This window comes from Leucopleurus acutus, assembly GCF_964270905.1.
Source record: "Leucopleurus acutus genome assembly, chromosome: 1".
In the NCBI taxonomy this organism is placed as follows: domain Eukaryota; kingdom Metazoa; phylum Chordata; class Mammalia; order Artiodactyla; family Delphinidae; genus Leucopleurus; species Leucopleurus acutus.
In genome coordinates this window covers 76,649,130-76,674,551 of record NC_139142.1, presented here as the reverse complement: position 1 = coordinate 76,674,551, position 25,422 = coordinate 76,649,130, and the positions used below count along the sequence as shown (strand labels likewise).

At 45.3% G+C, this 25,422-nt stretch overlaps 1 protein-coding gene across 3 annotated transcripts in view; it reads left to right on the top strand.

Annotated features, from left to right (window-relative positions):
* RYR3 (ryanodine receptor 3) overlaps positions 1–25,422 on the top strand; it is a 557,501-nt gene that overhangs the window by 400,318 nt on the left and 131,761 nt on the right. For all 3 annotated transcript variants that reach the window (XM_082842048.1, XM_082842046.1, XM_082842047.1), the window contains exons 39-43: positions 14,227–14,500; positions 16,772–16,886; positions 18,387–18,516; positions 19,670–19,773; positions 23,119–23,254. In XM_082842048.1, the coding sequence (XP_082698174.1) occupies positions 14,227–14,500; positions 16,772–16,886; positions 18,387–18,516; positions 19,670–19,773; positions 23,119–23,254 (759 nt within the window). The remainder of the gene's footprint in view (positions 1–14,226; positions 14,501–16,771; positions 16,887–18,386; positions 18,517–19,669; positions 19,774–23,118; positions 23,255–25,422) is intronic.

Below are 25,422 nucleotides of genomic sequence, written 5' to 3'. Positions count from 1 at the left end.
GTGAAACAGGCATTGTGAGTCCCCGCTTAGAGATGAGGAAGTAGAGAATCCGAGGCATGCGGTGACTTGCCCACCGATAGATGGCAGAGCAGGGTCGGAACTCGTGATCGTGCACTGGCTCCCAGTCCAGAGCGCCACAGAAATCCATGCATGACAGGTGTTCTGCATCTGTTTGATCAGTCGATGTGAGGTACCCCCTCGGAGTAGCTTGCATTCTCGCGATGGAGAAGAGAGTCTGTCAGGAGAGGGAAAAACCACCATTGACTGAGCACCAGCTTTGTGCCAGGTTCTGTGCTAGAACCTGAGTTTTACCTCATCTGAGTTCATCCCACAGCAAACAGCCAGATAGAGTGGCAGGCAGATTCCCATTTTGTACGCTACGCCGCTGAGCCTGAGAGAAGCAAAATAATTTGGACGAGGTTCTTGCAACATGTGAAAAAGAGGCCAAATGGGAAGCAACCTCCACGTCCAGGGCAGGGACCCTACCCTTTCAGAACTGTTACAGGGATGCTGGGCGAGGCCGGGAGGCAGTAAAGGGGCGGACAGGGAAGCACAGACGTCAAGGACGCATGGCTGGGAGTTTACCTCACCGTCAGTTTATTCTCCACGGTGAATAAGACACAGAAACTAAAATAAAAGCAATTTGAGTGCTTTCCCAACAGAGTAGAGACAGAGACCTCAGGTCCCCGAGTCCTTTGCTGTCCCATCTGTGCTTCATCTTCATCTCAGAGATTTCCCTCCCTACCACATCAGCAAACATCATCTGTTCTCTCTGTTCTCTTTACCCTGTTGTCATCATCGGTCATTTAATCGCCTGAGTGTTCTTGAGAAAGTGATTATGAGGCTGGTTGACTATTTTAGAAACAACAGGCTAATTATCTCCATATGATGGATGAGACCCCAGGAGGCTGCAGAGATGGGCTGGCAGAACCGGCACCGTGAGCCCCACTGGTGCTTTGCGGGGCTGCCTCTAACGGGAGGGGGTGGCCGGCCAGCTGGGGAAACGGTCCTGGGGATGAAGCTGTCTGCTTCACAAGTGGGGATGCTCTGACCAAGGTAGAAAACCACTGAGGGAGGGAAACAGATTTAGCAGAAATAGCCAACCGCCACGAGACTGTCCCCATATGGCGTGCCCTGAGAGTCAAGGTCCAGGGCAGCCAGGCCAGCGAGACTGGGCAGTTTGTAGGGTCCAGTTGTGCAGAGAGGTGAGAGGCTCCGTCTCCTGTACAGCACTCACTCCCCCACTGCCTCAGCAGACCCCCTATTTACAAGATCCTTGGTTCGTTTATTAAATTGAAGTGCTTCTTTGCCAACATAAAAAATAAAGTGAGGGGCTTCCCTGGTGGCGCAGTGGTTGAGAGTCCGCCTGCCGATGCAGGGGACACGGGTTCGTGCCCCGGTCCGGGAAGATCCCACATTCCGCGGAGCGGCTGGGCCCCTGAGCCATGGCCGCTGAGCCTGCGCGTCCGGAGCCTGTGCTCCGCAACGGGAGAGGCCACAACGGTGAGAGACCCGCGTACCGGGAAAATAAATAAATAAATTAAATAAAATAAAAAATAAAGTGAGGATTAGTCTAACAACGGCCATCCATGTTGGAGAAACTCAGTTCCTGCCACATCTGTCTTTTCTATTCTTACATGGTGGTCATGAGGGTTAAGTAATAATTCAGATACAGCATTTAGCACGAAGTCTGACACACAGGAAGCTCTTAGTAAATATTGGCTACTACTGTTGTGAGAAGTACAATGTTCTAGCAAGCAGCCTGAACTTTTATCCTTATTCCCCAGCCAAGGAAGCCCGTAGAGAAGGAAACAAGTAGACATGTCCCCAAATTAAATGGAGAGCTGAGATGAACGAGAGCTGGGTGCTTTCTTAGACGTTCCGCTGCCTGCTGCAGAGCCAGGCAGTGGGGTGCGTGCGCATCACATGTCTCTGGGGGTCTGACAGCCAGAGCCTGTTCATTGGGCCCCGTCGTAAACAGAGCAGTTCTTTCTTAGAATAACAATGTCCAGTTGTCTCTGCAGGCTTTGCCTTTCAGGTTTTCAGGGCCTTGTAACCTTGTTCTCAGTGATCTCAATAGCATCCTTGTTCTACTGAAATGAGGCAAAAGTGGCACCAAGGGCACAGCCGGAGACAGAGAGGCACCAGGCAAGTTCAGAGAAACGAGCATGATGAATTTCCCAAATCTCCTTGGAGTGGATGGGTTTGACTTTCTCCCTGACCTTCTCTGCTCAGAAGTCTAGGTATTTGGATACTTTGTAACACAGACCAGACATTCAGCCCCAAGGAAGCTCTGGAGCTCAGAGCACAGAGGGCATGAGACTTTCCCCAGTAAATCTCCCCAACTAAATCTGGAGAGTGTTATTGTGCCATCTGACCCCTGGCATAGGAAGGGCTCTTTCTACTTCAGCAATCAGGACAGTCATCAGAAAGGCCATCAAGTTTCCACAGCTCATCTCCTCGGGGTAAGTGATTAGCGGTGTGCAGTGATGCTTTGATAATGACCACTTCCTCACCATGGTCAGGAACTGCTGGCATTTTAAGATTTTACTTCCTCAATCTCAGGTTTCAGTATTAGTAAGAGCAAGCAGGGTAACATGGGTAAGAGCAAGCCGGGTAGCATTAAAAAGCAGTGGTAGGGCTTCCCTGGTGGCGCAGTGGTTGAGAGTCCGCCTGCCGATGCAGGGGACACGGGTTCGTGCCCTGGTCTGGGAAGATCCCACATGCCGCGGAGTGGCTGGGCTCGTGAGCCATGGCCGCTGAGCTTGCGTGTCCGGAGCCTGTGCTCCGCAACGGGAGAGGCCATAACAGTGAGAGGCCCACATACTGCAAAAAAAAAAAAAAGAGCAGTGGTAAAATTCTTGGTGCTCATCAGTTTTACCCGACGAAGCCATAGGCATTCATTTACCATTTTAATAAATTAGAACAATACTTTCAAGAGCTCAGTGGGTTGGATAGACACAGAATCATAGAATATAAAGCCACAAGTGACTTGACTTCATAGAAGTGAACAGAGACACAGAGAGGTAAAGCATCTTGACCAAAGTCACACAGGCAGAGCGGGAACAAAGTACCCCGCACTCCTGTCACTAGACCGTACTCCCATTCATTTTCTTCAACGTGGATTTTATATTGTTCACTTCATTTTATGGGTGAAGAGTCCAAGGCTCTGAGAGAGTGGCTAATGTGCCCAGCTAGAGTCAGTTAGGAAAAGAGCTAACGCTTTATGATTTTCAGGATTCATTTCTGAATCCATTTTGGAGTTTATTAAGAGACCATCTAAGCAGTATAATATAAATGTAAAGCATTAGTAAAGATAACTATTTCTGAATTTTATGAAGCTATTGAGAGTAAGCGACACTAAGATGGTAATGCAGATGGGTTTAGGTTCCAGCAGGCAAGGTTTGAATCCCTGCTCGCTCATTTACTACTTATGACGTTAGGCAAATTTCTGTAACTTCTGTGTGTTTCAGTTTTCTTCTCTGTAGAAAAGAGAATAATAATTCCTACTTCACGGGGGAAGGGAAGGGAATATAAGAATTCACTAGAGCAGTGCTCAGTTTAATGTTCTGATACTTAGAAGTTGGTATCCCTCTCAGCTTCTGAAGTGAATATACAAAGCACGGGTCATACGTAAGAACTTCACCTCCACAATTATCATTTCAGATGCTTTCATCAAAAAAGAACAGAAAGCCCAATTCAGGTAGAGTAGCTGACAAGGGACTTTTTTGACTGGCGTATCTGGAGGTTTAGAGATGGAGCCAGGCCCCGGTTGAGTTAATCCCTTGGCTCTGCTCACGTCCCCAGCCAGCATGGTGGCTGTAGTTCTGGGCCTTACATCCATGCATTACAGTGTCCAAGGGAAAAGCAAGAAAGTTTCTTCTGCCCTGATATTCGAGGCAAGGATCCTGAGATCACCTTTGATTGGAGAACTCGATCATGGGTCAACTTATGAACCGATGAGTGTGACCTAGGAAATAACATGTGCTGGTGACTTAGTCAACAGAGCCACCTTTGTGGTGGTGTTGGGTCCTTTCACAGAGGAACATGGGCCGTAAGACAGAGAGGCAGATATCAGTACAAAAGCAGAGTTCTGTTAAGAAGGGAGGATGGTCAAATGGATGCTGGCTCATTGTCAGGAATGTTCATTATGCCATGATGGTCACCACCTACAGCATCTTTCATATACTCAGCGGGTAGTGTTGAGATGTAGGCATTTCTACCCTTGATGTTCAGAGGGGGAGTAGAGGCCAACAAGCTGTGTCACGGGAACTAGAGAAGGTGCTGTCTGTGATGTGTGTACGTTATCTAATGGGCCATAGCGGTTCTACGGTAGGTGCTTTCTGCATTTGATGTTGTTCTCGTCTGACACAAGCTCTGGGCCAGATCCAGAGAGACTTTGCTTTTGTCAGCAACCCTGTCATTTATTTACTCCAGTTGCCTCATAAAAAATTTAGAAAACCGGCTCTCTCAGGTCCCAGGGTCTGTAGTACTTGCTCACTGAGATGCTCCAGTCTGATTTGGAGCTTCAGGAAAACAGTCCGGTATCCTCAACCCAGGACTTCCTATCCGCGGAACTATATTAGTTTCCTCCTGCTGGTGTGACAAATTACCACAAACGTGGTGGCGTAAAACAACACAAATTTGTTAGCACCCAGCTGTGGAGGTCACAAGTCTAAAACAGGTTAGTAGCATTGCAGTCCTCTGGAGAGAATCCTCTTCTTGCCTTTCCCAACTTCAAAAGGCCGCCTGCATGTTTCGACTGGTGACCCCTCCAGCAGAGTTAGCGGTCCAACCTCTGCTTCTGTCATCACAAGTCGTTCTCTGACTCTAACCCTCCTGCCTCCCTCTTAAAAGGACACTTGTGATTACATTGAGCCCACCCAGATAACCCGGGATAATCTCCCCATCTCGAGATCCTTCTCTTAAACACATCTGCAAAGTATCTTTGCCATGTAAGGTAACATATTCACAGATTCTGAGAATTTAGAGCTGAACATCTTGGCGGGGGTGTAGAGGGGCATTATTCACCCTACCCCAGGGAGGAAGAAAGCAGAGGTCAAAATACACTTGTTCTTTCTACTCGGAATTGATCGACCAACTGTTACGCGTCCAGAGCATTTGCAGCATGCCACAAGCTGACTGTTTAATCACCTAGAATTTAAAAATAAGTGTACGTAATTTAGAGACACATAATTATTTTTCTTTTCCCATTGTAAGTGTGAGCATTATAAATTGCTTTCTAAGTTTAAACTAAGGGCAGTGCCGTTTTGTTTGCGCCCTCTCCACAATGTAATTGGGAACACTTTTTCTTCCAAACTGACCCAGATTTAAGAGCACACTCAAAGAAATGTAACACCAGCATAGGTTTGGAATCTGTAAGCTGCAGGGATTTGCTTTGCCAGTGGCCAACATCTGCTCTCTGATAATAAGCATGCACTTCATTGTTTGATGGCCACTTGGACTGCGGTCTAAATTTAGAGATGAAAAGATTCTTTTCAGACCTCTGAAGCCTAAAACTTTAAACCTGCACTGTGAGAATAAATGGCCTTTCTCTTATTGTAGTTGGCATGGCAAAGCTGGTAATTTGACCATTTAGAAAAGCGTTATACCACGTATGATGGGTGACTCCCCAGAGAATTTGCTTGCTAGGTTCACAGAATGGTTGGGCTTGAGGTTCTGAGGTCCAATAGGAGGTTACAAAGTGACAAGAGGAAGGAAATAAACAACTTACCAACAAATGACTACCTGGGCTCCCAAACCGGTGTACTAAGTAAGGCTAGCTCTAATTTGAAGACACTCTAATCCTTTCTTCTTATGTGGAATGTCTGACTAGTCGAGAAATTAAGTAGTGAAGTAGCTGTTTTTCTTTTAGACTACCTTTCAGTCATCAAGTCTCCCTAAACAATACAGTGCCTTAGAAATATTTCCACTCTGAGTTAGCCTGAGCAATCATTTAAAATGCCGTTTCTAGATCATATACTTGATAAATTGCCTAGATTTGGCTATCCCTAATTAGACTAATTACAAAAGTAAGGTGTGAGTCAGAATGTTAATAATTTCATAAGTGAAGCCGTTTATAATCATCAAGGAAACCACACGTACACGTCTAGCATCCCAAAGCCGTTCTGTTTCTTAGGATTTTTTCTCTCTCAACAGAAAAACAAGGGCTTGGTTACATTATCTTTCTTTCTTTTTCGTTTTTGAAAAGAGCACACTAGCTTTTTCAAAATCCCATGAGCTGAACCATCCAGTTCACTTGACAAGGCCATCTTGGAACAGGTAAATTGGTGGATAAAAATCCTAGCATTGCAACCAAGACTGGGGAAGCAATTTTATCACCTGGGGTGGAGGTTCTGAGTGGAGCAATTAGACGTGTGTGCACATTATGAGAAAGTAACAGGGGCCAGAACATGATGGCAAACAGTAGATTGACCTCTCCACCTCACCTTTACCTTATTCCCAGAGCCTCGCCCCCTTCAGGAGATGTATTTCTTTTCTTTTCTGTGTAGTTTTAGCAATTTTTTTCCCATTGATTAACAATGTTGTGTTAGTTTCAGGTGTACAACAAAGTGATTCAGTTATACATATACAAGTATCTATGCTTTTTCAGATTCTTTTCCCATATAGCTTATTACAGAATATTGAGTAGAGCTCCCTGTGCTATACAGTAGGACCTTGTTGGTTATATATTTTAAATATAGCAATGTGTACGTGTCAATCTCAAACTCCCAATCTACCCCTCCGCCCCGCCCCGTTCCCGTAACCATAAACTCGTTCTTTAAGTACAGAAACAGACTCACAGACATAGAGATGTGTTTCTTATGAACACCAGAGTGTCTTTAGTCATTAAAGGGCAGCATTTCCAAAGATGAATTTAGAAAAACAGCAGAAATGAAATCAATATTTAGTTGTATCTGTCTCTGCTTAAGAAAGAGATTCAAATATATCTCGAGAATCGCCTCCGTTTGCTTTGTTGAAAATCCTTCCAAAATTGTCAGCACTCTCCCTTTGATACCAGAAAAAAAAATAAGTATTTACTATGTGAACTACTTGTGTGAATCATATTTTGAAGGGAAATGGCATTCCAAACCATTGGAATGTCTTTTCTCTCAGATCGTTTTGTATCTCCCCTGGAGGGACCCTCTTAACTTCATGATAGAACTTTTCCCTCCCTTCTTCTTTAGTCTCCATGTAATGTGGACCTATTCTAGAAACATAAAGAACTTTAGATAAAGGACTCGTTAGGGGAAAAAGTAAGAAGGGAAGATCTGATCATTTCTCTTCTCTGATTTCTTTTGGGTATATGTATTACAATGGAAGTTGTACCTTCTTATAAGTTGTCTTATTTCTAAATGTCTTAGGCAGCACAGTTTCGCCCATTATTTTACACTTTATTTCTTCTTCACGTGTATGTACTTAGTTTTCCCAGCTAGGCTGCTGTGGGTAATTACTGTGTCTTGAAATAGTTTCATATAGAGTTCTTTACTCAAAATTGGGCACATAACAGAAATTATCGTTCTATTATTAATAAGCTTATTTAGGAGGGACACAACTGGAGGTAATTCAGCTACTAAGATGAGGAGAGCCAGAAACAGGTGAGTGACGTCTGTCCTGAGGCCTAGATATACATGGCCTCCAGAGCAAAGCCTTCTGGAATTGACAGCCCTGGTTTCCAGCGTTAATGAGAGTGAAGTCTTTGCTGAAAGGTAAGCTAATGTCGGGGGCAGAGGTTTAATGCCTCCCTCTGCAGCCTGAAGCCCACCTTTTCTCTGTGTACCCCATTGTACTGGCCGCAGAGCAGGCTGCAGAAGGTCCAGCAACCTCCGTATCAAAGATCCCGGCCCCCTCCTTGCCCCCAAGGTGACTGATCTTCAACCCAAATGGAAGAGGGAAGCATTTAGGGCCCTTCAGGCTGGCGGGAAGCCCTTTGGTGATGAATGAGTAACGGCTGGGCCCCTTGCCGACTGCCGGGATTCAACTTTCGAGATAATGATTCTTTAATCTTCACTTTAATTCTCAATGTGAGCTGTCTCACTCTTTCTATACTCTCATTTAATCTACCTCCTATCCAGAAACAAACAGAGAAAGCTTCCTGAGCTGCACTTTTCAAGGTTCAGGTCTCAGCCACTTGATTAGAATCACATAGCCTAATGGAACAGGGTTTCATCTTAGCTGTAGGGAAAGCTTTGCTTTCCAGTCACAGCCATCACCTAACATAGGCCTTTTATAGAGACCACTGATTCTCTAAATTTTGGTCTTGAGACCCCTTTATGCTCTTAAAAATTACCAAGGATCCCCAAATGCTTTCGTTTATGAGGATTATATGTATCACGTTAACACATTTAAAACTGAATTAGAATTGTTTTAAATTCTAATTTATTATCAGTTTTATGGGAAAATGATTATTTGTTAATTCCTTTAAAAATAATAAACCCAATTATGCTTAGTGAAATAAGTCAGAGAAAGACAAATACAGTGTATTATCACTTATATGTGGAATCTAAAAACTAAAACAAACAAATGAATATAGCAAAACAGAAACAGACTGACAGATACAGAGAACAAACTAGTGGTTACCAGTGGGGAGAGGGAATAGAGGAGGGGCAAGATAGGGTAGGGGATTAAGAGGTACAAACTACTATGATAAAACACATAAGCTGCAAGGATGTATTGTACAGCACAGGGAATATAGCCAATATCTTTTTTTTAAAATGATGGGGGTTTTTTTGTTATTTATTTATTAATTTTTGGCTGCGTTGGGTCTTCGCTGCTGCGTGCGGGCTTTCTCTAGTTGCGGCGAGCGGAGGCTACTCTTCGTTGCAGTGTGCAGGCTTCTCATTGTGGTGGCTTATCTTGTTGCAGAGCACGGGCTGTAGGTGCACGGGCTTCAGTAGTTGTGGCTCATGGGCTCTAGAGTGCAGGCTCAGTAGTTGTGGCGCACAGGCTTAGTTGCTCCGCGGCATGTGGAATCTTCCCGGACCAGGGCTCGAACCCATGTCCCCTGCGTTGGCAGAAGATTCTTAACCACTGTGCCACCAGGGAAGCCCACCAATATCTTATAATAACTTTAAATGGAGTATAATCTATAGAAATGTTGAATCACTGTGTTGTACACCTGAAACTAATACATTATAAATCAACTGTACTTCAATAAATAAGTTAAATAATAATAAATAGTAAACCCATTACATGTTACATAAATAACATACTTCTATGAAAAACAGCTAAATTTTTAAAAATTAAAAAAATGATGAGTGACATTGTTTTGCATTTTTATAAATGTGTCTGACTTAGAAGATAGCTAGATTCTGTTTTTTGGTGTTTTTTTTTTTTTTGAATTCTTATATCTGGTTAGAGAATTGGCCTCAAACAGATATATAGTTGCAAAGGGAAGGAGTGTTTTTAGTAGCCTTTTCAGTTAGTTGTGGATAGTTAATTGTGGCTATTTTCAGTTAATTGTGGATATCCTTCTCTGATACTATGTCAAAACTCAGCAAGTAATAGTTCCTCAAAAGTTAATTTGCTATGTCGGATCTGAAATCATATTAAAGAAATTTTTGTATTTGGTTACATAACAATCCATTGGTCTATCTTGCATGTTAAATGGATTCTGTTACCTATGATGCTTTTGTAACATCATGCATTGACCTTTGGGAAATTATTGGTTCACTGAGTTCTACAGAGCTTTCAAATGTTGACACATTTTATTATAAAATATTTTTAAATCATTCATTAATATCAACAACTTAATCAGAAAAGTCTTTAAGTGCTGGGAAGCTGTCAAATTCACAGTGGCAGATAAACATTTTGCAAAATTCTAGTTTTCACTTGAAAGCTCGAATGATAAACTTGGCAATAGGTACTATCAGTTGTTTTCCTTCAAGTGGCAGGCTTCTTTCATTTTTAAGAAAATATTTCTCTGTTACTCAAGAGAGTATTACGGTTAATACTCAAACTATTAACCATAGTTTGTCGTTCTTTTAATTAAGATGTCATTCCATGAAATAAACACCTCGTTTAGCTTATAACAATGACGACAATTGCACAGGTGTTTTTCCTCAGGAAAACCACTGACCTTTGTACAACAGAAGTGCTTTAGGCATGCTTCCCATTTTGTCAGACCGGACATTGAAAGGATGTATACTCAAGAGTTTATTGTTAATAAAGTTAATAATCTTTATATTTCACTCAGAACATTCTTAGGAGACCCTGGGCGTTGTTTCAGGGATGTGGCAGGAAAGCATAGAGTTCGGTGCTGCTGCCTTGATTTGTGCTACGTCCCCAGCAGTTTTACCCGCTGTTGCTTTTGCACCATCAGTGTTGCTATCCACACAATTAAAAAGGCAAACAACATCTTAGAATTATTATGAAAATACAGTAGGCCTTGCAAACTGCCTGAGGGGTCTTGGAGACCCCAGGGGTCTGTGGATCACATTTGTATAGCTACTGGCATAGATAGCATAATAGTTACCCTTTATTAAGCCCATGGTATATGCCAGACATGGTTATGTGCATTAATTATTTTAATCCCCAGATGTACAGACAGATGGAGAGCCTACCACATTCTAGAAAATGTATTGAGCTTCCCTGGTGGCGTAGTGGTTGAGAGTCCGCCTGCCAATGCAGGGGACACGGGTTCGAGCCCTGGTCCGAGAAGATCCCACATGCCGCGGAGCAAATAGGCCTGTGTGCCACAACTACTGAGCCTGCACTCTAGAGCCCGCGAGCCACAACTACTGAAGCCCGCTCGCCTAGAGCCCGTGCTCCGCAACAAGAGAAGCCACCGCAGTGAGAAGCCCGCGCACCGTAATGAAGAGTAGCCCCCGCTCAGTGCAACCAGAGAAAGCCCATGCGCAGCAACAAAGACCCAATGAAGCCAAAAATAAATAAATTTATTTTATAAAATAGAAAAGAAAAGAAAATTTATTCTTTTTAACCTTTCTACCCTGGTTACACTTCTCTGATGCTGGCTCGTGGGAGCTAATTAAAATCTGAGGAATTGTCAACAGCATTGCTGCCAGGGGTATAACGCTCCATTTTCTCAGTCCCAGAAGTGTTTAGGCCTTTAGAAATTCATGATTCAGTCTACGTTTGCTTGGTGGGTGCTAGGTCTTCAGCATACGTCAGGCCACAAAGTATGCTTCTCAGGGTTCTTAAGAATGTTTCCTCCCACCCCCCAATTTGTTTTCTTCTCATAGTTATTCTTTCTCTCACTTTCTGGACCTTGGTCTCACCGTTTGAACCCCTGTCCAACAAGAATGGCCTTAAATGTCATGCCTTTGGCTGAACTACATCTGCCCATCCATACACAATGATGAGTTGCTCTTTCTGTCAGGATCTTGGGGTCGCATTTTTTTAACTGAGCATTAGCTTGGTCACACACAGATAATTGTTTCTCCTGTTGTCTCATCCGTGCCTTGAAGGCTGGCCTGGATGAAGAACCTGTGGGGCGTTTCCTGCTCCACCCTTTTGGGTTAAAGAGCTGTTTCCCAGAAACGGACTCACAGACATAGAGAACAGACTTGTGGTTGTCAAGAAGGGTTGGGGGGGAGGGTGTGATGGATTGGGGGTTTGGGATTAGCAGATACAAACTATTACATAGAGAATGGATAACAGCAAGATCCTACTGTATAGCGCAGGGAACTATACTCAGTGTCCTGTGATAAACCATAATGGAAAATAAAACTTTAAAAAAAGACTGTGTATACATATACATGTGTGTGTGTATACATGTATATATATATATGTATAACTGAATCACTTTGCTGTATAGCAGAAATTAACACAACATTGTAAATCAACTATATTAAAATAAAATAAAATCTTGCCCTTTCCAAAAAAAAAAAAATAGCTTTTTCCTTTCCCATTTGCCCTCTCATGAGATGCTTTGCTGGCAATGTTTCGTTCTCTGGGCTACAAATGTTGATTTGGATTGCTAAGTCAGTGGTGGCTAAGAGCAAGCCCAAATCCTGAATTAATCTGAAAGCCAGGCTAAGGGAAAGCTAATATCTGCTTGGTTTCATTATGACTCTGTAAAATTCCCTGTTGGAATGACCCTTGAGCTGATTAACAACTCTGTTGGTTGCTTTTCAAGTGTGGCGGGGACTGTGGTGATGTGTGTTATCTCTGCAAAGTATGTGGTTGTAAGTATTGAGAACTGTAATTCTTTCAGGCCAAATTCAGGCTTAAGAGGGAACTGTACAGACAGGACTAGGACTAGATAAAATGACGTTGCATCCAGGAGTGTCTATGGTTCTGTCCTGCTTTTATTCCTTAGTGTGACTATTAGGTAGGAGAAACAGGAACCTTTACATTTCGCTACTGAGGAAACAAGTTCCTGAGAGGAGCCCAGGCTTAGACCACAAACAACTTTTCTCTCTCAGAGCGTACAGATATTATCTAACCTAACAGATATTAGCCAGCAATCCCTGCCTAGTGAGGTCTCTTAGGAACATCTTTTAACTGTGCTTCTCTCTGCCTCGGGTATCCTTTTTTAAGTTTTTCAGCTTACGTCTCCTATCTGAACCTAAAACACCCACAGGGTTGATTGACACAGCGGTAAATTAAACTAATCCATTACATCTAGATCTCTTCTGCAGCTTTGGTAATGAAGTTCTATTTTTATATCCTTATGATGAGCCATTACTGTATGTAGAGCAGATATCTGCCATATTTAGTGATATGGAGTAGAAAACTAGACTGTTAAAGATGGGGCACAGGCTACCGAGAGCACCCATCTGAGTTTATTCCCAGTCATTTCACTGATAAGACTATGTGACCTTCATCATCCCCTGAGCTCTGCCTTTATCACTGGGTCTGAATTAACGATCTTGGTGCCATCCATACCTTGCAGGAGTGTGACAGGCAGAGCTGGACTTGGATGAAGTTATAAGAGCAGCATTTCTAACTTCCGTTAGGGCGTCTTCTGGAAATGTGTATGACATGGAGAGGGGTGAGCAGTGCCTTCCCAGACATTCTGGCAGGGCCCCCATCACTCTGTCCTCCTGCACAGATCTACCTCTCTCTTTTGGTCATCTTCCCCCACCAGTGCCCATCAGCACTTCTCAGGGGCTATTCAGTTCAACCTCTGAAGGTCCCAGTGCTGGTTTGAGTCCCACTTCAGCCGTCTTTCCTTTACTTGTGCAGCCAGTGGTGTTTCTGTGCAACCAGCGTGAGCCCTGATAAATTTTGAATTCAGAGTCATACTGGTTTCTCTCTTGATGCTTGTGAAATTAGTCCCTGACATAATGTCAGCTGACTCCTGCCAAAGATCCAGGACAGGGCTTCCCTGGTGGCGCAGTGGTTGAGAGTCCACCTGCCAATGCAGGGTACACGGGTTCGTGCCCCGGTCCGGGAAGATCCCACGTGCCGCGGAGCGGCTGGGCCCGTGAGCCATGGCTGCTGAGCCTGCATGTCCGGAGCCTGTGCTCCGCGACAGGAGAGGCCACAACAGTGAGAGGCCCGCGTACCTAAAAAAAAAAAAAAAAAAAGATCCAGGACAACACAACCAGATGTCCAGTGTTGCAAAGTCTTTGGACCTAAAAGACTGTTGTCAGTCTAATTCTCTCCATCCCCTAATGTACTTTTATGTTTGTGTCAACTCAGATATATTTTAGAGTTCTTGAGTCAATGGCATGGCTTACTCAGTTCGTGGTACGTGGTATCTTTAGAACACTTGGAGAATAGCATTTATGGTAGAGAAATCCCAGCACTTAATAGTGCTTTACTCTAAAGAGGCAGTGACCAATGTCTTCTTAATGTTTTCATCCATCCAGAACCACTCACTCCCCACTCTATCCCGTGGGGCTTGCATCCATGTTAGTGCGTATTACATTATATTATAAAATAAAGATAAAATGTAACTTTTAAGTCAAAATGAAAATGTAAAGAACCAGCTTGTGAGCACCCTGAAGGCAAGAAGGCGTCTTATTTCGTCTCTACATCCAGCATCATTCAAACGTCATTTAATGTCATTTAATCCAAATAGAATATTTAGGTTTCTCAATTCAAAGTGGAGATACTCTTTTCTTATAGTACGGCTCACGGTCCTGCCTTTTGGTAATATGTTCTACTTCTCTACCTGCCATACCCCACCCTTAAAAAAAGAATTTTTTAACCCTGCCCAGCTGATGATGTGTGTTATCACTGAATGACGTGGTGGAAGTATGCAGCTCTCCTGAGCCTTGACAGCCTCAGTACTGGTCCTTCCTCTTGTCCTTCTAGCGACGCTGAAGGAGCTCATCTCACAGACCATGATCTGCTGGGCCCAGGAGGACCAGATCCAGGATGCAGAGCTGGTTCGGATGATGTTCAACCTCCTGCGGAGGCAGTACGACAGCATCGGGGAGCTGCTGCAGGCGCTGCGGAAGACCTACACCATCAGCCAGGCCTCCGTGAGCGACACCATCAGCCTGCTGGCTGCCCTGGGCCAGATTCGCTGCCTTCTTAGTGTCCGGATGGGCAAGGAGGAGGAGCTGCTCATGATCAACGGGCTGGGGTAGGTCATTCCCATCAAGGGCAGGTTCTCCAAGAAGCTTCCGGTGGGAGGGCTTCCCTGGTGGCGCAGTGGTTGAGAGTCCGCCTGCCGATGCAGGGGACGCGGGTTCGTGCCCCGGTCTGGGAAGATCCCACATGCCGCGGAGCGGCTGGGCCCGTGAGCCATGGCCACTGAGCCTGCGCGTCCGGAGCCTGTGCTCCACAACACGAGAGACCACAACAGTGAGAGGCCCGCGTACCGCAAAAAAAAAAAAAAAAAAAAAAAAAAAAAAAAGAAGCTTCCGGTGGGAAAACTGGTTCAACTTGCTACATGGCAGTTCTGGAAGCAAATCACATAAACCTACGTGTGCCCCCATCCTGACTTCACTCCTCATGGGATTATGTGCTCGTTAAATCAGTCACCTTCGATAACCTGAGAGACCAGACAGTGGGCTACCGGGGATGAAGGGGCATGGCCAGAAGAAGTGGGGAGGAATCTTGGAGAAAAGCAGATATTTAGTTTGAATCTGATAAAAGTAGCCCCAGGGAGGCAATGAAAAAATCCAGAGGAAGGGGCAGTGTGTTCAACTCCACAGGAGAGAAACGTTTTGAGCGCTTCAGTGTTTGACTGGAGATCTTCTGAGACTTCCCTCTGAAAAATTACAGCCCAATTCCTCCCTTTTTTCAGGACTGATGTGGAGTCATTTTCTTCAGTTCCTTGAGACACGTTTCCCCATGACAGCAGCTCGTGGCTCTTCCTTAGAAGCCACGTCACCAGAAAGATGGCATTTTATTTATTTATTTTTATTTTCATCATTTAAAATTTTTTTTTATTTTATACAGTTTTTGAAGGTTACTTTTCATTTACAGTGATTACAAGATATTGGCTAAATTCCCCGTGTTGTGCAATACATCCTTGAGCCTGTCTCACATCCAACAGTTTGTACCTCCCACTGCCCCACCCCTATGTTTCCCCTCCCCGTCTCCCCACTAGTAACCACTAATTTGGCTTCTATATCTGTGGGTCTGCTTCTTTTTGTTGTATTCACTAGTTTGTTATATTTTTTAGATTCTACATATAAGTGATATCATACAGTATTTGTCTTTCTTTGTCTGATTTATTTCGCTTAGCGTAATGCCCCCCAAGTTCATCCACGTTCCTGCAAATAGCAACTTTTCATTCTTTTTTATGGCTGAGTAGTGTTCCATTGTATATATATACCACAAGCAAGATCACATTTTAGACATCAAAAAGATTTCCTTTAATTAGGTAGCATAGTTCCCTTTTGCAGGTGAGAAAACTGAAGCCCCACAAGGTTCACTGACCAGCCCACAGTTTTACTTGATTAAAATCAAGCACTAGAGCTACAACCTTCCTGCCGCTGGATGTTCCATCCTACCACCCACGAGCCTGCAGAGTAAAGGAGCATCACTGAGCCCCAGAACAGGGACTCTGAGGACACCTGCTGGGAGTCGGGGGAAGATGCATGCATTTTTTAAACTCATTTCCAAAGAGGAATCTTATAATAGAGATGAAGAGACTTCTATGGAAAGAGAAAAAAGCCACAGAATTAGCCTCTCCCCCAGCCCTTGCAGTAGACACAGCTGCGCTAAAAACTGATTGTGTCTCCTCTTAACAGCTGCAACCCTTGGGGGACTGGGTATGGGCAGAGAGTAACCACCTGCAAGGGATTCCACAGCCCCGTCGCAGGCTGCTTCTGTGTTTTGATTTGCCTGCAGCTTTATTATGTGAATTTACGTTGAATGACTTAAAAATATAATTCCTTTTATGTTTCATTGTTGATCATTTCATTGATTTTTTAGCACTGCTGTCCAAAAATGTCATTGGTACCTAATACACAATTGCCTTAAGGAAAGGGTACAGCCCTACCATTTGGATAACTGAAGTACATAGAGGCGTAGATATAAGGACAAGAGAACAGAAAATAGCAGACCCTTAGCACACAGAGGAAGAGAAATCCAGTGATTTGAGCTGTCTCAAAACTATTACAAGCAAAAAAAGCAAGGGACAACTGTTTAATGTCATTAGAAGGAAATATTCCAAAGAAAGAGAGCACTTAGTAGAAATAAAGGAGCACAAAATATTCCTTTCAGCTAAAGAAAGGCCCTCCATGTATATTCTCACCAACCTAGTGCCTTCTTAGCATCTTTCCAGCACGTCACATGTACATTACTTCACCCCGAGTATGTTTGTGCATTTGTGTGTTCTCGCCCCTGAATTGTCGTAGCGTTGAAATAAGCAAGGGCTGACCTCTCTCTCTGATTACTCTAGAGACATAATGAACAACAAGGTGTTTTACCAGCACCCCAACCTCATGCGAGTCCTTGGCATGCACGAGACAGTCATGGAGGTGATGGTGAACGTGCTGGGTGCAGAGAAATCTCAGGTAATGCTCTGAGGAGAATTTAACCAGAACTTGACCCCTGGGCAGGGACACATGAGGGGACCTCTTCACAGCCACATGGCTGGTGCCAACTGCCTAGTGACTCTTCCCAAGGAGGGGGCGGGGATGAGCACACAGCCAGGAAGGAGCCATGAGATGGGGTCCAGCCAGTGTAGGAGTTCTTCTCGCTCATTCCACTGGGCTGCTTAGTCTTCTTTCCCATCCTCTGCAGCCCTGCTCCTTCGGAGATGGAATGCCTCTGGCCCCACTTAGGAGCCTGCTGTGTTTGGTGCTGTGTCAGGAGAAGGCTGTTCTAAAGGAGAACACGATTTTAATAACGATCCTGGCAGTGTTCCCACCACAGTACGCGTGTTTCCTCTCTGAGCCAAGTTCCTGACGATGCTGGAATTCCTGGCCAGCTCCCCCATAAGGAGCCTGCTGCCAGGGGGAGCTCCTGTTGCCAGGGGGCAGGGAGTGCCAGTTGGGCCCACCTGGGCCTGTATCCCAATTTGTCTGGGTCCTCTTCAGAGCTAGAGAGCTTCTGAAGGCAGAAGATGGGGTGTGTTTTCAAATATTGGAGATTCCGAAGTGCCTGATCCTAGGAGAGCAGCCCCACCAGTATTGACAGGTGAGGGCTGTGAGGCAGGAAGAGGAGCCAGGCTTACTTTCCTCCTCACTTCCTTCCCTCCGGTCTCTTTTGAAAGTGGACCCTCTCCAGGAGATCCCTGAGCAAATGTCTGGATGCCTCAGCAGGCAGGCAGACTGGAGCTTCCAGAGCCTCCATGACTCTAAAGGCAGAAATTAAGGGCTTTCTAGGGTCCTGAGCCAACACTGATACCATTTACTGAGCATGACTGATCGGACGGAAGATGTGGCCAAGCCCTGGAGATGCTAATTACTTTGTTAAGCAGAGAAGCCAAGCACTGTAGATGGTAATAGAAGTTGGCATCTCAGTGCTAAATTGTAAGAATCATATTACGAGTACTATAGGAGCCCATAGGAGAGTAGTTATCAAGGACAGAAGTAGGGGGAAGGCTCACAGTCTGAGACAGTGATGCTCTGGGGACTTCTACAACTGTAGGAGCCAATCTTTACCCAGAAGACTCAGGTTTGATCATAGCTTTGGGTCTTGTTTGTCTGTGACCACCCATCTGCCTTTCTGTCTGCTCCCTTCCTAGTTAGAATAGTCTGATGTAGGGTTGTACAGTTTCTCATGACATGTAAGGATGACTGGGTTTCTGGTTTGACATCTATTTTCTTTGAAAGAAAAGATACTTCAGGAATTATAATTAGCTCTCAGTATTTTTAGAAGCCTCTTTTAGGTGTGTATTCTCTGTCCCTCCTATGAATCAGTCTTGGAACCATCTGGAAGTAAGGAGAAAATTCATTTTCCAAACTGTTGGCAGCTTGCAAGACTTCACCCTAAGACTCTTTGAAGTCAGCCTTTTCAGAAAGGCCTCGTGATAGATTCTTCTCCCTGACGCTTTCTACTTCTCCCTACAGATTGCCTTTCCAAAGATGGTTGCTAGCTGTTGCCGCTTCCTGTGCTATTTCTGTCGAATTAGCCGACAAAATCAGAAGGCCATGTTTGAGCATCTCAGTTACCTGCTGGAGAATAGCAGTGTTGGCCTAGGTAGGTCACATCATAACGTCTGCTGTTGGCTCAGAGGTTACCCTCCCCCTGCTGACCACTCAGGCAATAAAGGGAAAGAAGTCACATGCATGCTATGGTATTTTTAAATATAAGAAGGAACCCTGCCTGATCTAAAAACAGGTGAGATGATAATAATACCATGTCTCCGCTCTCCAACCTAAGTAGAGAGGTCGCTGCCGACCAGCGCTGGTGACAGATTTGCGTCAGCATAGCCACAGTTTGACTCTTCTCTCTGGAGACCAGTGGCTCATGGTGTATGAAATGGTGCCCGAGACTGTGGATGTAGTCTGGAGATAGAGCGCCTCCCAGCCCATTCAGCTGACCAGGGAGCAGTGCTCACGAGACCAAGGTCATGGATCCAATCCCCTCTTGGGCTGCACGCCTGTCCCATCAGCCAACCAGCCAGTGCGTTCGTAGCTGCAAGGCAGAAGGGCCAGGGGCAGCTATGGGCAAAGAGTGTAAATCCCATCACCGCTGCTAGAAAACCCACGCGTGCACATGCCTCCCTCACTGTCGTGGATGTAAACCAGATGAATGTGTGGAAGACTCAAATACACACATGACGTGCACGTGAAATCGAAATCTCAGTTTTCCTGTTTATCAAATGCAGCCATACACGGACCAACCTTTTTATAAAATGCCACCTGAAGTTCTTCTCAGTTCTAGCCTAAGAACCAAACAAAGGAAACGAAAGACAACGTTGGTGACCTGATTTAACTGTAAGAGCTAATTCTGTTTGAGGCTTTTTCTAACTCTAGGTGGTGACCCCAGAAATGGCCAGGTTATGTGAGCTTAGTTGATCAAGTGACATCTGAGACTTTTGAATGATCACCAAATGGAGGCCCAAGAACCTCCATGTTAGAAAAGCACTTGAAAATACGTGGTCCCAGCTGATCCTATGAACTGATTTTCTAACTGAAGCTATATTCACAATCAGTAATGAGTGTGGGGAGGAAAGATAGCAAATAGAGCTGTTCTTAAATGGGGTGGGCAGCCCCCCTCAGGGGACAGCGATGTGATCCAGGTTTTGTGTTTGCTGCCCTCTCCTGGCCATTACTGTGCACTGCAACCTCAGCTCAGCGCTAGATGGCCTCTTTCTCTCTTTCTTTCTCCTTCTCTCCTCCTTCCTCAGCCTCCCCGTCCATGAGAGGATCCACTCCGCTGGACGTGGCTGCTTCCTCTGTGATGGACAACAATGAGTTAGCGCTGGGCTTAGAGGAACCAGACCTCGAGAAGGTAACTGGCCCTGCGGAGGCACTGTGCTTGCTCCCCACTGCCTACAGCACAGCCAGGCCAAGGAAAAGCAGACGGAAGTCTGGGTCTCTGTCAGAACCTCTTTAGCGTGTGACAAAAATATGGCGGGGGGGCTTCCCTGGTGGCGCAGTGGTTGCGAGTCCGCCTGCCGATGCAGGGGACACGGGTTCGTGCCCCGGTCCGGGAGGATCCCACGTGCCGCGGGGCGGCTGGGCCCGTGAGCCATGGCCGCTGAGCCTGCGCGTCCGGAGCCTGTGCTCCGCAACGGGAGAGGCCACGGCAGTGAGAGGCCCGCGAACCGCAAAAAAAAAAAAAAATACATATATATATATATACACACACACACATAATATATATTACATATATATATATATATATATATATGGATGTGAGTCACTGGCAGCTGTGTGATAATTAGGACCAAGCATCTCCTGTGGTCTGGGCTCGCCAGCTCCACAGACATGGACATGTGGATGGGAGTGGGCCCCTGACCCTGACAAGGGGATCAGAAAAGGCCCTCAGCAAAGAGATGACCCCCAGCGTGGGCAGAAGCTACTCGGTCACATCGCGGGGAAGCGCGTGCCAGGAATGTTTGAAGTTCAGAGAGGAGAGCGTGGCGTGCTTGAACTTCGGAAAGCTGGGTGTGACCAGAGCGCAGAGTGCGAGCAGAAAGGAATGGGCCTCGTGCTGCCATCGCTGCTAATAACAGAAGTCCACTCTCCTCCGGAATCACTGTGTGACATACCCCACTCGGAATTAACTCACATGACCCTCAGGACAAGCATTTTTATTGTTGCCCTAGTTATAGGAGAGGAAACTGAGGCACAGAGAGATTAGGGAACATTCTCAGTGTCGTGGGGTTTGTAAGTGTCAGAGCCAGGGGTCAAAAGCACTGGGCTCCAGAGGCCGTGCTCTTACCTATTATATTATGGGACCTCCCTGTAGAGCCTGGAGCCATGGAAGCCACTGGAGGGCTTCAAGCAGAGGAGCAACACAACACCGTTTATGTGTTAGAAAACACTTTCTGGTTTCAATAAGAAGAACTGACTGGAACAGAAACAAGACAACCCCCCTGCCCCCATACACGCAGGGATTCAGCAGCTGTGCGCCCAGCAGCATGATATGTGATAGCTGCTCCGTAAATGCCCTGGGTATTCCTGGCCTCTGCCTCTGTGGGACAGACTTCAGTCAGGCTCAGCTCTTCACACATTTAGACAGCAATAAATATCACGGGTTTTATCTGGGTGCTGTGATGATAACTGACACCTGTATTTAAAAGCAGTTAACGGTTCTCTTGACAAGACAGTGCCACAAGCCTCAGTGCCCAGCATCCCAGCGTCAGCCTCGTTCACCTGTTCAGTTGATAACTGCTCGACAAGGACCACAAGCCTCCCTCAGAAGATGCAAGATATGTTGAGTGGAGGCCAGGAGGCAGGGAGAGGGGAGAAAGGGGACCCAGGGAGATCTGTAGAGGAGGATGATGGGGTTGCTGCCTCCTTTTCAGGTGGTTCTCGTGGCTCAGCACAGTGCGCAGGCTTTACTCAGACCAGTGTCAGGAAATGCCCCAAGCGTGGTCCCTGGGGGAGAAGGCGAAGGACCAGTGAATGCTGCCATTCCATTCCACCCTTCTATGTATCACAGCAGGAATCAGACCTGAGACGGAACAGCAACCACACACAGACACACACAGACACACACAGACACACACACACACACACGAGCACTTATTTTTGTGGCCAGTGAAATGCCCTGCACCTGTAACCCTGAAAACTCTGCCTAATTCCTGCTTTTATTAATGCTTTTCCGGACTTTATTTATTTACTTATTTATGGCTGCATCGGGGCTTTGTTGCTGTGCGCGGGCTTTCTCTAGTTGCGCCGAGTGGAGGCTACTCTTCGTTGCAGTGCGCGGGCTTCTCATTGTGGTGGCTTCTCTTGTTGTGGAGCACAGGCTCTAGGCACGCGGGCTCCGTAGTTGTGGCTCACAGACTCTAGAGCGCAGGCTCAGTAGTTGTGGCGCGTGGGCTTCGTTGCTCCACGGCATGTGGGATCTTCCCGGACCAGGGCTCAAACCCATGTCCCCTGCATTGGCAGGCGGATTCTTAACCACTGTGCCACCAGGGAAGCCCTTTTCCAGACATGTTTAAGACCAAACAAACTCTAAACTCCAAGCATAATAATATTCTTGCTCCTTTAAGTAGGAAAAAGTGTGATGATAGTTTCTTACTGAGTTTTGACTTAGATCCATCATTCTTTCAAAATGACTTAGAGTATTTGCTGTCAGCAAATATATGAGTCATTTGACGAATGTTTATTGAGCCCCTACTCTGTGCTAGGCCCTGGGGACTAAAAATTGAAAACACCCCCCTCTTCTCCCCACGTACATAGAATGTCAAAGGCTAAATTAGAATGACACCTGCATTTCAAGCACAGGAGGTCTATTTGCTAAACTTGCTAAACTGGTACCTTCTGAAAAGTAGGGAGATTCTAAAATATTCTACCAGATCGCAGAGCTGAGATCTTCTGCTAAGTGTCTGGTAACCTGGAAGTGAAGAGAACACACTACCCATCCTAGTCCTTAAGTGGCCATGACCTCTTTGCTAGCCGTCCCACGTTGAACGTCTCAGCTCCTGACTTGGGACGGCTGTTGTTGAGCCAGAACTTACCTAGGGACCCCTGATTAGTTGAAGGCCCACCCAGTCAACCAGTGACTGAACATTTTGGTCTTGAAATAGCATGGCCAAATGAACATGGCCAGCCTGCATCCACTGTTGCCTCCCCAGAGACACCCTACTTAGGCCTACTTTTAAATGGCAGATCCCTCTTGCCAGAACTGGAAAATCCATGGAACTATAGCACGTGGAGTGTTCCTACATAGCAGTGATCATCAGTCTCGTCAACTGCTTGGAAACAAAAATGAATGAAAGGGGGCTTCCCTGGTGGTGCAGTGGTTGAGAGTCTGCCTGCCGATGCAGGGGACATGGGTTCGTGCCCCGGTCTGGGAAGATCCCACATGCCGCAGAGTGGCTGGGCCCATGAGCCATGGCCACTGAGCTTGTACGTCCGGAGCCTGTGCTCCGCAACGGGAGAGGCCACAGCAGTGAGAGGCCCGCGTACGGCAAAAAAAAAAAAGAAGAATAAAAGGTTCCAATTTCAAATCTACTAAATTATTTACCTGGAAAGTCCTGGGCTCTCTCTAGCTTCTAGGTAAATGAAAGCCCTTCAGTTCCCAGAATTTTGCCTGCCTTATAGCTATGTAAAAAACTTACATAAAAAAAAAAAAAAAAACAAAAAACCTGGGCACTTACTTTTGTATTGTTCTTGGCAGGTGGTGACCTACTTGGCAGGCTGTGGCCTACAGAGCTGCCCCATGCTTCTGGCCAAAGGATACCCTGATGTCGGCTGGAACCCCATTGAAGGGGAGCGCTACCTGTCCTTCCTGAGGTTTGCCGTCTTCGTGAACAGTGAGTCTCAGTTTTCCATGTTTTTCAGACCTAGGATGGCATAATTGTGGTGGATACTAGGAAAAGGAAATCCTTTGCACTGCTTCCTCTCCATAACTATGATAGATTCTATAGGTAGGTGGCAGCTGGAAGAAAAATCTCAGGGAGAATCAGGCTAGACAAGGATCAAGAGTAGAATCCAATGGACAGTCCTGAGCTCTAGTGCCAGAGCCTGCAAGGAACTCACTGCATGGGCTTGGGCTTGTCATCTCTCTGTACCTCTTCTCCTAAAAGAGGGGGCTTATTAATATCTTGATCTCACCTGTTTCACAGAATTAAATGCAAGTGTGCCTCCAGATCCTTAGACTATTAGTTGGTTGGATGGATGGATGGGAGGAAGGATGGATGGATGGATGGATGGTTGGATGGTTGGATGGATGGAAGGAAAGAAGGAAGGAAGGATGGATGGATGGATGGGTGGATGAATAAAAATCAGGAATAACTGATCGCTGTTAAAGGTAACTAAACTCCCAGGAGAAAAAAATTGCTATAGAAACCCTAAATATTATTCTTCTTAATATTGATACAAGTCACCTCTCATTTATAGTGAATTCCAAGTTGACACAAATTCTGTATTTTCACTAGTTTAATGTGCTGAATATTGTGTAAAATAAGTAAACTACTTTCTTAAAACTGTACCTTGTCTCCCTAGATTCTGCTAAAATACTAATTCACTTACATTTACGTTGTAGTTAAAATAGTTCTCCCTTTTCCCAGTTTGGAGTTTCAGGCCAACAAATCCAGCTGGGCCGGTTAAGTGATCACAAAGAGGGATTGCACCTAATAAACAATCATGCCGATTTTTCTAACTATGAGAATTCACCTAAAAATATATTGGTGATGGGGCTTCCCTGGTGGCACGGTGGTTGAGAGTCCACCTGCCGATGCAGGGGACACGAGTTCGTGCCCCGGTCCGGGAAGGTCCCACGTGCCGCGGAGTGGCTGGTCCCGTGAGCCATGGCCGCTGAGCCTGCGCGTCCGGAGGCTGTGCTCCGCAACGGGAGAGGGCGTGGCAGTGGGAGGCCTGTGTACCGCAAAAATATATTTATGTATATATATACATACATGTATATATATATGTGTGTGTGTATATATATATATATATATATATATATATATATAGGTGTGATGTGATCATTATATTCCCATGTGTTCTTCTTGTCTTCCTTCCCCTCCCCACCCCACCCCTGCTTATTTTCCTACACCATAATGCACTCTATTCTTAATACTTGAATGGTTTCCGTTGTCCCGGTTTTTCCCCTTTCCTGACTTGGTGACAGACCTTGAGATGTCTACCTCTTGTTTCCCTGGGACTCATCCAGCCAAGTTTTTAGGAGCTCAGGCCTTCTGCTTCTCTCTCTGCGTGTTCGTCACTGTCCCTCCTGTCTGTCCATCATCAGCATTGCTAAACTCCATTTTCTTCCTCTGAGGCCAGTTTCAGAGCATCCTCTAATAGTCTGTCTTACTTCTAATCCAGATGATTGCATGTCCAGAATTAACGCAGAGTTACTGTGGTAATAAAGGGAAATTTTTTGTTAACTAGATTTTAAAGATTCATAAATGTCACCAAATTATGTAAATAGACTGTATGACACAAACCAGATACAGGCAGGACCCATTTATTCATGTTGGCCACCTTCACAGTCAAGATCAAGTGCTTTATGAGTCAATTAGTGGGACTGTCCACATGGGTTATGAAGGTAGAGGAGTCCACTGGCTATGGTCTTACCTGGATGGCCAAATTCCAAAACTTCCTTATGCTTATTAGGTACTACCATATTCAGCTAAACTCTAAACCAAAAGCATTTGGTCCACCCTCTTTGCTTTCAGATTATTTTATGTCTTTTTAATATATTCTCTGCAGTACGATTTCATAGTGCAATACATTCTAGCAAATCTATTAGACCATCAGTAGGAAGATATGTGCACTTTAATGTTTATTGTGTCTCTATTATATAAAGGCCACATTTGGTCTTGGCAAAGGATGTTGGCTTTTGCATTGAAAGAATTAACAGTCTAGTAAGTGGAACAGGCATGGAGAGAGGTCACTGTAATAAGGAGTGGAGTAAGGTAGGGACAGAGTGATAGAGGATTTCATGAGGGGAAGCTCACATCCTGTTGAGATCAGA